We start from the raw sequence: 13,535 nt of genomic DNA, 5'->3' as shown, positions 1-13,535 counted from the left end.
GGAAGCAGTCTTTTTAATTAAACAAGGCTCACAGCAACTTGAAAATAATGAAAATCCACCTGGCCACATTGTACTTATCAGATTTTAATTTTTACACCATAGTTAAAGTTCAGAAATCTTGCTGTCTGTGTGCGTAATCAAAGAGACGGTTTCATCTGAGAAGATATGATAAGTCTGTAAGATACATATGGCCATATCGGGCTACTGCTGCTGTTTCTGGGACTTTCTTGGCTGACGTGAGATTTTCCAAACTCTCTTGAGGTCGCTGGCACCGGTGCCAGGGGGTGAGGAAACCCAAGTCCTGGCACTGGCTTTGCACCTCACCCTCGCCTTTGGTATCTCTTCGGGGAGGGGGGGGGGGGGAAAAAAAAATTCTTTTGATTCAGCAGGGGTGCTCTCCGGGAGGGACGCAGGCCCGGGACACAGGGCCAGGCCTGGCAGCGCCAGGGCCTCCAGAGGCCTGAGCACCCCACAGGGCCGGGGGCCATGGCGGGCCCCCGTACTCGCCTTTTCCTCTCCCTTCCCTGGTGTGTGCTCCTCGCTGAGGGGCAGGCATTGCTTTGGAGTCAGAGGAGGGTTAATATATTCCATTAGCAGATCATTACCCATGCAGTATGAAGTGAAACAGAAGGATAGTTTTTCTTCTGGCACTGCGCAGTGCTTGTGGCGGTGGCTACCCGTTTCCCCCTTATATTGTCTCACAGAGTAAGATGTGAATGCAAGGTGTGGGTCCAGCCTAAACAGTCAAGATATTTGGCTACTGGTGAAGTCCAGCATGGGGTCATACCTGTCTGCAGCCATTAGAGATATAACAGGTAGCAGAGAGACACAGGTAATACAGCTCATGGGCCAAAGACTGTAACTTGTGTTTCATAGTACGGGTGAATCCCTCGGTGGTTTTAAGACAAAAATTCAGTGACTAGTTCCCAGCTTGAAGTGTTTCTCTACAGTTCAGCAAGGACACAGCTATGCTGAATTTAGTGATGAATAGACTGTATTTAATGAAGGGTGAACTCAATCATTTTCCTCTAATATTTGACACATCAACTGAAACCATTCCTGTTCTCTTGGTAAATACTGGCCTTCGCTTTTGGCATATCCCAGTCTCCCCATATGTAGAATCAGCAATCAAATATGGTCTCAAATTTCATCCAGAAAAGGATCATTTTAAAGTTTTGAAGATCAAGTTTAAAAAAACATTAAATTACACATCCAACCAATCACTAAGAACTCTTTTCTTTATTAAGCAGGCTTCAGGATAGAGTTTTTCTGCTGCTGACCCAGGGAAATCATTTACTGCACAGAATAGCGTAATCCCAACAATAGATGGTGGCAAAATTAAAATGTCAATGCAGTAAATTGAAATGACTGGCAAGTAAACATCTCCTTTCTAGGTAGTGCTATGTATAGTATTTGGTTGGTCTTTTTAATGTAGATGAATGCAAGCAGAGACTTAGTAACTATCAGTTAGTGGTCATATGTAAAACCTTAGTATTTTCTAAGGAAGTTTGCAACCTTAGCTCCTAAATACAGAATGAGAATAGAAATTGATTCAGTACTAATCTTTTTAAAAACAAATACAAGAAAACAAAAAAAAATCAGAAGCATTTATTCTGGGGAAAAAATACTATTTCTGTTCTTCAAGTTAGCACCCCCGGTAAGAAGACAAGACCAGGTTATTTATTGTTTCGTTTTATTTTATTTTCAATTTATTTTCATTTTTTTACTTCTTTTTTTTGTTTGTTTGTGCAATTCAGTTACTTCTCCCTCTTCTCTGGTCCTTTTTTTTTCTAATTTTCCATCATCCCTTCATGCGGGCAGTGAAGGTTCAAAGAAGCAACAGGCAACTTACCTGGGACTCGTGTGCCAACAGCCACAGCAGCCTCCTCACCTACCACCATTATAACACCTACCACCCTGACCATTGCAGGATGCCAGCCTTGAAAATCCAGAAAGCGTCTCCTCAAAAAAGCCTTCGTAATGTTTCACGCTTTTTCCTGCTGACATATTCTCTCCTTCTCTTTCTTCTTCTTCCTCCTCCTCCCTCCCCTCTTCTTTCACTCATACTTCTCCCATTTCAGGCACTAAAACCTTTTCAGTTTTATGGATGCTACACTTTTTCATAGCCATACCAAGGTTATTTCTGACATTTTACACCTTTCCTTTCTGTAACAAGGCAACCTTTGTAGACAGGAAAAGGCTTGAAAATTCTGAATGAATCAGCTCTTCTGCTGTATGAGTAAACCATTAGATTTGAGTAGTGTATATAAAGCATCATTTTTGAATGCAAAGCATTGCTTACAAATCTTTTGTCAGAAATTACCTGCTACAAAAAGACATTTCTAAGATCAGTGTATCTAGACATATTGATCTGCATTGGTTCATGGATATGTGTTGAAAAATTTAATTTAACATGCTTCGCCTAAAATAAGTTGTATACTATGAATGTACTTTTTCTATCTACAGTATCTTTTTTAGCTTCCAGCAGGTATTTTCATGAAATGCTGGCTATACTTCTGCCTAGGGTCACCTGTGTGGTTTAATGTCTTTGTTATTGGAAATGCACAAACCATTCCTGTGCATCATACACATTGTTTGATTCATTGATGAGTTACAGGCATGTGCCGCACTCTTCCGTGAAGACTGAGTGCTGTACGCCAAGTGTTTGATTTCTTACAGCAGCTTTGGTGTCTTCATCCTTCTCTCCTACCTCCATGAGTGCATACAGCCTGAGTTCCCTGAACATGGGGACCTTACCTCGCAGCCTCTACTCTACCAGCCCGCGTGGGACAATGATGAGGCGGAGGATGAAAAAGAAGGACTTCAAAAGCTCCTGTAGGTGGTAACAGCATTTGCTCAAAATGTGCAGTGAATGGGTGGAGGAGGGGGAAGATACAGAAAAAAGGTACAAAGTACCTTATTTAATACATATATATATATATTAGGCAGAAGAGAGAACAATTGGAGTTTCTGTTAGATGTACGGAAACATCAGCATAAAAATATTTGTCCGATGCTGAAATGAGATGAGTAGAGGCCATGCAGCTTAACTATCCCATCTGCAATACAGAAAGCAATGTTTTCTTCAGACAATTCTGGAAGAGTTTGTCATACTGTTACTGAAGTAATTTTCAAATTTCTTTTTCAACTGTTCCTGTTTCCATCAGGAAATATAATTCATAGCTGAATAGTCAAAACCAGACTGCTGGTAAGCTCAACCAACTGATCACATTACAGAAGAAGAGCTTGCCACAGTACCCTCTAAGTAGTTTTAATCTTTACATCTGTACCATGACCTGTACAGTTATTTTTTTGAGGAAGAGCAACAAATAACAGTGAAGACTAAACAGCCTTGTTTCTGACCACTCTCTGGGATTCAAAGCATGGATTTCCCACGAGTTAGTAGTTTCTCAAGCCAGAGTGGATATATTTCAGGCCATTCTACTTTGCATATTGCTAAGTATTCACTGGGCCGGAGAGAGTATGGCTGTATACAGACTCCATGTAAGTGCCGCTTCTCCTTTTGGCTTGTCCATCTTGGTGTGATCCTCAGCAGCTCAGTTCCTTCAGAGCAGGGAAGTGAGAACTGCTCTGTAAATCATCTGCCCCAGCTAATAATGCTCACAGGCCCGCTCTGGAAAAACTGAGCGAGCTGCTGCACATTACAGCGTTGCTGCCCTGTATTAAAGATTTCCCATGGCCATAACAAAATCAGAGCAAACCAGCAGCCTCCAGCTAAGGCCAGTCACTATGGAGTTGTGAGGAAATGATTGAGAGAGGAACTGAGGTTTTGCTTTCTTGCAGTTTTTTTGTTGTTTGCTTGTTCTTAGTTCTTTCATAAAGCAAATATTTTTACATAATGTTTGCCTGTAAGTGCATTTTTTATTTTTAATGTGATCAGCCATTTTTCACAACTCATCTGTTGACATGTTAGCTTCTAATGCATTCTTCTGGGTCATGGGGAGATAGTGTGTCCATCCGTACTATGGTATCAGTAGGGGTCCAGCTCTTACGTGTCCTCATGTGCACATGAGAAACAATAGTAATGTTACACTAATAGCAAGTGATGTAAATAGTAAAATAATGCTGGATGCAAAAAATAGTTCTTCGATTGTGCTATATTATAGCTGTTCCATCCAGCAAAGGACTGTTAATCCTGAAAGCTAATCCTATTATGGATCTTAGAGACAGCTGTTACTTGTGTTGTTATATTTTGCAGATATTTTTCCTCCCAGAAAGCCTTGCCCTGCAATTTGCTATCCTGCAAAGGCTCAAAACAAGGCCAGTCACATGAGATTTAAGTGGGACAGTCAAAGCACTGCAGCCCACCTGAAAGATTCCTCAAGTCAGAAGGCCCTGGGGATGACAGGCTGCTGTGATTAAACAAATCTCTAACTAGGAGGAATTAGGATGAGGCTTTATTGTGGGGTAGTTCATTATGCATTTGCATTGTGAGGAATGTAGAGCATTACAAAATATGTGGCACTGGCCCCGTCGCTGAGTCTGTGCCTCACCGCAAGCAGTGACTGCATCAGCAACCCTGCATCAGAGCTGGCTTTTCAGGAATTGGCTGGCCAGCCAGCTTGCTTGCCCTTTCCGTGAGCTTGCTTTTCAGCCCGTGCAGAGTTCCTTGCTCCTGTTGCTAGACTTATACCCATACTTGTGACTGCAGTAACAGCCAACTTAAGAGACCCGCACTGGACTGAATGTGCTACAAGTGACCATGATAGAGAATGACTGGTCCTGTACCCTTCTACCGTCCATCAACAGGCCTTGGAAAACCTTGCCTCTCTCCCTTTGTGGGAGACTCATGAGAACCAGGTAGCATCGACTGCTGTCCTTTTCACAGAAAAGGAATAGCACACTCTCTTAATTTTAGTGGGATTATTTTTTTCTTTAATCCAATTGGATCATTAGTGGGTTTTATTAATGTAACTTTTAATAAATCTCTTAGGATGTCATTTGGGAAGAAAAAGATGTACTGGTGAAGGGTGCTATAAAGTTTACATTGCCAGTTATTTAGGAAAATGTGCATAACAATGTGATCGTGCTAAAATTCATGATCATGAAGTGCTATGGTGCAGGGGGTTACAAGATTTTCATGGCCATGATTTTACAATCATTGCATTAGTTACACAAATCTTTCCAAACATGTGGCTGTAAAAATTGAAGGCATGCCCTGCTGTCATGTGCTTTATGTATGCCACTTGGTTTCAGTTTTTATTCTTCCTCCACTTTTTTTGGTTTTAAAGTATGGTATTCATTGTGGAAACACTTAGATTATTATTTGGTTAAAGTTTAAATCCTGATGTATTTTGTAATAGGTCAATGTTAATACTTGAAAGTGAGATACAATTTTATACCAACTTATATGATAGTTACTAGGGCTGCATATCTGGTAGAAATTAGAGAGGGTCTTAGACGTGCATGGGTGCTGTTTTCTTAGCACATCCAAGTTAGCTGCTACCAGCAGGAATAATGAATGTTTTGCAGTTTCTCAAGCGTCAGAGCAGGAGACTGCAGGCGTAATAATCCATATACATACCTTTAAATACATCTTGCTCTGCTTCTCATATGGCTCCAGAAATAAAAGTAACAAGTACAAAATGTTCAAATGCGAGATTATTATTTACATAACTGCAGAGCATATAGTAAACCAGCCCTCAGGAGTGTTGCTAAGAGTTGGATGAAAACTATACAATTATGCGAAAATGTACCCCTAGCAGTAGCAACCAAGGTTCACTCAAACTACTTATACATCCGTACCCCCTTGTTAAATCAATAAGGCTGCTTCCTGGCCTGTAAAACTTCTAATCCATCAAGCAGCAAAAAAAAAAAAAAAAAAGGCAGTGCTTCTTGCTGCAGTTGTTGTTGAGTTACAAACCCCAACATGCTCTAAGTCATGGGTTTGGGTACCTGTGGCATTTTATAGAGGCTTAGCAGGTAGCTATTGCTACATGATTTGGAAAGGGTATTTTCATCTCTGCTTTTTTTGTTCCTGTTTTGTTTTGTTTGGGAGTGGGAGGAGTTCCTAAGTGTCACTTCTAAGTCTCCACATCATCAAGATGTTTATCAGGGTGAGTTTTAAATCCCACAAATAGTAACTTAATTTCCCAATGTGAATTAAAACCTTAGCTGTCCTAAAAGTTGAAATAAATGTTAAAAGACCTTTAGGTTCCTGGTAGGGCATTAGAAAAAGAGTAAGAAAGTTACGAAGTCAGCTAGATGCCTGCTGCACAGGGGGAATGGACACATAAGTGATGGGAAACAAAGACGCAGCTAACAAGTAACTGTTGTGTGACCTTAAAGAAAAGGAAAATAGAACTTTCCTGAGCTTGGATGCCCTAAATTCAGACATTTCTAGAGGGAGCATTAGGGGATCTGGTATTATATTAACTCTGAATTTATCTGGTTTAGTAATATTTTAGCCTTTGCAGCGCTGAGGGCTGGAGAAACCTATTTCTCACATGCAGTAAATCCTAAAGCTTGTGGCCATTTCTAAGAACAGATTACTGGTATTTGCATTTGGGTATGAGCATGTCTTACTGAGTGCAGATAAAAGAAACAGTAAGAAGGAAGCTATTGAGTAACTGAAATAATACACAATTCTCACAAAGGAAAATTAAAACAAGATATGAGTGAGAATTCACAGTAATTTAGAAAAGACGGTTTCAGAGTTGAAAGGAGCTTTGCTGGGTGAAAACAGACACTCATGCTGGTTTTGGCAAGTGAAACTTTTGCAACAGAACTGTCATTGGCAACTGTGCCACATTAATCAGATTTTATACTAACTATTTCAGAGCAATAGTCTAGTGGTTGTAGCTCCGAAGTGTGGGAAATACTTATACAACCTCTGACATGTTTGTACAGCTGTGCTAATATTATCTATAATGTAAAAACAAGAACTAATTTTTTCCCAACTCTAAGAAAAAAACCCAAAATACACAGTTAAACAGCCCTCAGATAAACCATGAACTTTTATCTAATTCTGAGTAGCTACTGCAGGCAGAAATGGGTCTTGAAGGAAATTAGAGGTGGAGAGGTAATGGCATAGATTTATAACATGAAAACATTCAGAATTCGCAGCACTGGACGATTATCATTACTGGTCTGAACGGGAATTGAAAAACTCTAGCTTTCTTTGTATGACATAATGAAAGGCAGTAGTTTGTCACTGGGGGAATTCTCCTTTCATAGGTTCAATTGCATTGAATCTCAATGTTGTTTTTATCTTGATTTGTTCTGTAATGCAGCCTATCTAGAACAAGAGTGAGAACAGAATGAGGAAGTAAATCAAGAGTACAGAAGTAGCTGCCCCTGTTTCTCACAGAAGGGTCCCCCAGTTCCTTTGAGAGACCCCAAAGAACTTTTTTTCTCACAGTCTCTTGAGATATACTGGTTGCTAAAACAGAGGGGTTTGTTCAACTTACACTACCCAGTTAGCCTGACAAATGGCTGACGTGTAGTAAACATGTACAAGAGGAAGACATCCTTACTTCTTTCAAGCAAGCCTGGGCCATGTGCTTTGTTGCTGACAGCAATGCATTGCTGTGAGATGTTCAAAAGAGCTTGTGGGAATCAGCCTGAATAACAGCTGCGCTTGCGCCTCCAATTCCCTTGGCTCCTGTGAAAGTTCTGCTCATCCACGCCTCAAACCTAAACCAAACAGAATTCAAGGATATTCTGAGATTTTTGGGGTGGGGGTGTCAAACACATTTATTTTACTCAGTACAAGAACGATCTTTTTGCATTCTAACATACAACCAGATGTTTTCTATTCTCTTATATGTCATAAATGTTTATACATAATTTATAAACTCTAGCCTAAATTGACTTTAAAAGAGATGTTTTGTTGACTAGGTTTATTGTACAGATGAATTGTCTCAAAGAGCAATGAAATTTCTGCTGTGTGTGAATGTCTTTCCTCCTGGTCTGCTCTGTTTTATAGTGTCCTTAGCCTCTAGCACTGTTGGTTTGGCTGGGCAGGTCGTCCACACAGAAACCACAGAAGTAGTGCTGACAGCTGACCCCATAGTAGGGTTTGGGATACAGCTCCAGGGTAGCGTGTTTGCTACTGAGACCTTGTCTTCTCCACCTCTCATTTCCTATATTGAGTCTGACAGTCCGGCGGAAAGGTGAGGTTCTTTCAGTTGACTGCTAAGTGCGTTTTGGTGAGCATTCCTTGGGGTACTTCGGGCTTGTTGCTTTCGATTTGTGATAAATTGCAGGGCCTTGCTCAATGGAAGTGTTGGGCAAGTAATAGACTGTCTGTTCTGACAATATTTCATATGCTTGATCAGCTATAAGAAGAATGACAAGCACCAGTGTTTTTATCATCCAGAGTCCTCCAGCTGGAGACTGGTAGCTATATTCATGCAAAAGGAAGAAAAAAAAAAAAGGGAAACATTGCTGAAGTCAAAATAGTGATAATTCAGGGTGCTGTGGGGCATATCCAGCTCTGTTCAGTTTTGGTACAGAACCAAATCTTAGGGAATACCACTGTTTTGACTTACTTACGATTTCATTGCAGCATTTCAATTGCATTTTTATGCTTATGTATGTCTTCAAGCATGGCATGAGGACAGTAGTAGTTCCACAGGCAAGTACTAGCTGCCACTGAAGAGCTACACCACCTGTAGCCCAGGGTCGGAGGCAGAGGTGATGTCCATGGGTGAGGTGGAGTCATGAAGGCTGTGCCCCTCTTCTTGGGTCCCAGCACCTAGAGAGCACGACCCGTGCTGGGAGTGCTTGATAGTGTCTTGGTGCAAAGGGGCAGCAGCAGTTTCTGTCCCCCTCTGTGCCTGGGTAGACTGTTGAGCTGCTATGCCACACTTCTCCTTCAAGGTTAGGTTGATTGTGTTTGATATTGCTGGTTCTGGTAACGTGCACATCTGATGGTTGTTTTGTATCATTGTGTACCAAGGTGTGGGGTGCTGCAAATAGGAGACAGAATAGTGGCAATAAACGGTGTCCCGACGGAAGACAGCACATTTGATGAGGCCAATCAACTGCTCAGAGACTCCTCTATCACCAACAAGGTCACTTTGGAAATAGAATTTGATGTTGCAGGTATGAATGTACTGTTATTCTGTCTTGCAAGAAAGCAAAGGAATAAATCCCAAGTACATTGCAAGTGTTAGGCATCCAAGGTGGAAACTTCCTTCTCACATATGCACCATTCAGTTTTCAAGTGACCTGTTGGAAACATGTGTCTCCTTGTACAGCTTTCCCATTTCACGTAGCCCTGCAGCATACTTCAGAACACAAATAGAAATTACAATTCCTGTAGTAAGGTCTGATGACAGTCCCTTCTCTGAGTTATTTCCGGCCATTTTTCTGCCCTGAGATAGAAATATTCTGCTGAACAGAGACAAATCCTCTACAGGCCAGCTAATGAAATGTTTTACTAGACAGAAAAGTATTATAAAAGGATGGATAAGCAGAAAACTCTGAAAAGTTTCACTTACAGTATCTCAAACCAACAATCTAGATAAAATAATCGAAATGGAATTAATAAAAGCTAGAAAAATCATTGTTAATGTTGCTGGTGAGTCTTCATTGTTACTAATGGCTTTCCTTTATTCTATGTGGTGTTTAAGCATATAGAATATACCTATAAAATCACAAATTGTGTGAATCGAAGTATGCATTATGTGCACTATCCCACTATGTAAATAGTAAAAACTTTTAAGACTTCTGTGTTCAGCTGACAGTAGCTCCTTTGAAGTCATGACAATGTTGGATGTGCTGTGTTTTGCATAGTGTGATTATTGTTAATGGTGTTATAAATTGTGATCTCAAAAGCAGCTAAAGATTCCTAGAGTAATTCTGTATAATCTTTTAGTATGCATACATCTAGTATAATGTTAAAAAAAAGCGCCAAACACAGTATGTATATTCAGATGCGTAGGAAATGATATATTAAAAAATAAGAAAACCAAATAATGAGAAAGTCATTTAAATACACCTGAAGTCACGTGCATTTCAGTCCCCGGACTTGTTTGTGCTCCTCCCATTTGTGCCATGAGAGCAGGCTCATGCTTATGGTTAGACTACTCTGCCACATGTATGTTTATATGTTTCCATAGCTGTAATTTCAGTCGCTCCTTTTCAGGCCAAGGCCCAACCTTTTGCTAGCAGTGATGCCAAAAGTCAGGATTCAAATACGGTGCTGTGTGTTCACGTGGGTTTTGCCTCAGCACCAGGCACTTCTCCATTGGTGATGTTTTGATTCCTTTTCTTCCCAGTAGATGTAATATCCATGGCAGTTACTTCAGTGGACAGTTAAAAATGTGTTAGACCTACAGCAACAAAGGCCTGAAATCCTTAAGACATCTCCTGTCTTTTTAATTAAAAATTATCTGCCAGCGCTAAAATTTTCACGTGTGCTCACAAAACTTACGTATAAGCTAAAAACCTGCAGTCTCAGCTGCTGGCCCATGCTATCTCCATAAATTCAGTTAAACCTTAAAAAAAAATTGAGTTACCGTGAAATTACCAATAGAGGTGTAAATCATACTTCGTATGCCCTGCTTCCTTCAGTTCAGCACCCGTGTTTCATCCATGGCTTCTGATGCTGATGTGATTTCATCAACTTACACGTATAGTTCCATGCACTTGGAATTGCTGTGCCTTATAAATGATCTAACATTTTAAATATTTTTTTATAGAATCAGTTATACCAAGCAGTGGAACATTCCATGTAAAACTACCAAAGAAGCATAATGTGGAACTTGGCATCACCATAAGTTGTAAGTGAAAGTGCTTATTTTTAAGACCACATTTATGGGGTAATCTGCAGATAGTAGGTCCTGTAGCGATATACTCATGTTTGTTTTGGTATAAACTTCTTTCTTCTTTTTCTAGAAAGGGATGATTAGCAGTGCTCTGTCTCTGATGAAATACCATTCTGTAACAGATTTATACTCCCCTTCCAGTAGTTAAAGAAGCCAGAAGTTTGCCAGGCCTAAAGCTTGACCTATTCCTTCAAGTGTAGCACATACTTAACTCCCATTAAAATTATTTTTAAAAAAAGAAAAAAGAAGTCAATAGAATTAGGCCCATGCAAAAGTATTTCCATAGTTGGGAAGTTTAAAGCAAAGTCTGTCGTGGTCTCTCACAGGCTTTTGAACAGAACCCCACTGAACTCAAGGGTTCTCACAGGCATGAGGATCCACATACATGGGGTTATTTTCTGCTTCAGAACCCAGAGTCTGAAAATACATCCTCAATCTGTAAAACTAGTGGGCAGTCCTAAATGTGCAGGTCATGTAGCAAAATCCCCTTTTGCTAGGGATTTCGGAGATTGCTAAAGAAGATAACAAGCGTCTGCATTAGTCTGGTTCTCAAAAAGTATTTGTTACTGTTGTTTGAAATCAAAGTGTTTCTATACTTATTTATTTGGGGAGCAGACAGTAAACACTGTGTTAGGACTGAATTTGGACCAAGTAAACTCCAGCATACCAAGTTCAGCCTTTGATGGAAGGAAGAACAGTCCATATAAAAGTTAATGGGCTTGTGTTTAATGTACTTAATGACAGTGCAGAATCTGCTCTCGTTGGAATTAACATTCCTTTATGGTTGTGGCCTTTCTTAGACTATTAGTCTTTCTTTGGAATTAGTCATGTGTCTTGGGGAAAGATTGTGCTTTGACTTACATTCTCAAAGCTTTTACCAGCACAATGGAATAAGGTTAATCAAAAGTACAGCAGGAAACTCAGTGCTAAGAATTGCATCTGAGGAATAAATAGGAGACACTGCAGGCCTGTTTGCGTTGCACACTTGAACGAGTAATTGTTGGACTCTCTAAGATGTGACGTGATGCTTGAAGCAAAATCATAGGTCTCCTTGTATTTGTGCAAATGAAGATGTTGAGAAATGAGAAAACCTGGAGAGAGGCTGTTCTATTTAAATTTTATTCTTGCGATTGATAATGGTTTGCAGGATTATTGTAAAAATACGGTTTTCCTAGTAATGTGACTTGTGCTGCATTTTGGAATTCAGACATCTTGTACTTTTTTTCTGTCTGTGGGAGTACACTTTGAAAGGAAAGCTAATGTTCTTGAGATTTAGTATTTAGCACTCGTCTTCCAAACTTTGCATACCTTCCTGACTTGGAATTTAATTCCAAAAGTTAGTGTTTTATAAAATTAGTGCTTTTTATAATCAGAGCAATGCCTGGTTGGTTTTAGCTCTGCTCTTCTGAGTATACTGCAGTATCTTTAATATTTAAATTAAATTATCTTTTATATACAATAATCCCACTTATTAATAGTATTTAATGTATATGAAATGTGTCTAGGATTAATTACTTACTTGATTTTAAAGGTTTTATACTAATAACTGAAAGTTTGTAAATTTGCTTGGTAGAAGTGTTGAATTGCTGCATTTCATGCTTGCTTTTCAGTGCTTTGCTCTGTTCTACCTAATTAACTCCTAAATGAGAGTGTGATGTGAAGAATGTAAGCATTTTATATTCATTTTGTCAAATTTTTGTCAGGGCAGTTTAGCACATTAGCAGGCCATTTATTACTGATATTGTCAGAAAGCTGTATGATTTCTTTTAAAAAACGAATACTAAGGGAAACTCGGTGGAGGTGGTGTGACCAGGCTTAAAAAGGGGTGACAGAGGAGATCAAGTCTATTCACTTTTGGGCTTGATCTGTTTAAGTGCTAGAGACCTGTTTCATCCTCTCTGTTCTCAAGGTGGTGGATTTAATGGTGAGTGAGAAGTTTGCCTCTATAAAAACATTACAGAAAAATGTCTGTCTTGTTTTCCATATCCCCAGTTTAGTTTGGGATTTGGATGAGAAAGTCAGGAAATGACCTGACCTGACAGACAAGACAGACATTTTTTTGTCAGAAGGGAAATGTAAGCCTCACCTCGGGTTGGCACCTGAACATATGCCTATTTTTAAGTCTAAGAGTTCTTTTAAGTCAGCTGTTAGGAGGCAGACATCCTGGAAAACGAATTTATTTCTCTTTCTTTGTGTTGTTTTCCGTGGTAATAAACACCAAGCGTGCCTGCATGGAGTTATGGCCAGGTACCTGTAGGCATATCTGAGGTGACACACAATACTAAAGACAGTTAAGCTGATTCATGGTCTTTGAATAACATGACATGTAATAGGGGAAGAGGCTAAGCTTCTCTTAGTTTCAGATTTGTTAATGCAAGAAAAAAAGCAAAACAAAAAAAACTTCAAAATCCCCTTAGATCGCAGAAACCCCTAGAAAGTAATAGAGAAGAAAGTTTCATGAGCATCATTGTTAATGTTAATCCAGAGCACTGAGGTTCGGATGGTGCATGTCGGTTGCCTCACAGTATACTGGCCTTGCCTGTTGCTGCCTTCGCACACATGCTGGGCTTCCATCATCCTATCATCCTTCCCTTATCTCTGCAGTATCTGTCTAATCTTCCTATTAATAGCTACTTACACTCAATAAAGAGCCTATTTCACAGTTTGCAAATATAAGTGACTATATATAATTTTGTGGTTCAGATACCATCATTTTCACACCCAGTTACCTGGTTGGAGC

At 39.8% G+C, this 13,535-nt stretch overlaps 2 protein-coding genes across 16 annotated transcripts in view; both read left to right on the top strand.

The window, feature by feature from the left end:
* Nucleotides 1-13,535, top strand: part of LLPH (LLP homolog, long-term synaptic facilitation factor) — a 556,390-nt gene that overhangs the window by 435,808 nt on the left and 107,047 nt on the right. The gene's annotated exons all lie outside the window — the stretch shown is intronic.
* The window catches only part of GRIP1 (glutamate receptor interacting protein 1), a 335,051-nt gene that overhangs the window by 287,595 nt on the left and 33,921 nt on the right, over nt 1-13,535 (top strand). For 9 of the 15 annotated variants that reach the window (XM_049792219.1, XM_049792224.1, XM_049792221.1 and 6 more), the window contains 4 exons: nt 2,680-2,835; nt 7,948-8,134; nt 8,923-9,068; nt 10,670-10,750. In XM_049792219.1, the coding sequence (XP_049648176.1) occupies nt 2,680-2,835; nt 7,948-8,134; nt 8,923-9,068; nt 10,670-10,750 (570 nt within the window). Of the gene's footprint in view, nt 1-1,821; nt 1,978-2,679; nt 2,836-7,947; nt 8,135-8,922; nt 9,069-10,669; nt 10,751-13,535 lie in introns of all 15 variants that reach the window. The other 6 variants (XM_049792228.1, XM_049792216.1, XM_049792213.1 and 3 more) reach the window with 4 other exon arrangements.

This window comes from Accipiter gentilis, chromosome 34, assembly GCF_929443795.1.
Source record: "Accipiter gentilis chromosome 34, bAccGen1.1, whole genome shotgun sequence".
NCBI classification, from domain to species: domain Eukaryota; kingdom Metazoa; phylum Chordata; class Aves; order Accipitriformes; family Accipitridae; genus Astur; species Astur gentilis.
The sequence above is the reverse complement of the archived record's forward strand: the minus strand, read 5'-3'. Positions and strand labels throughout refer to the sequence as shown.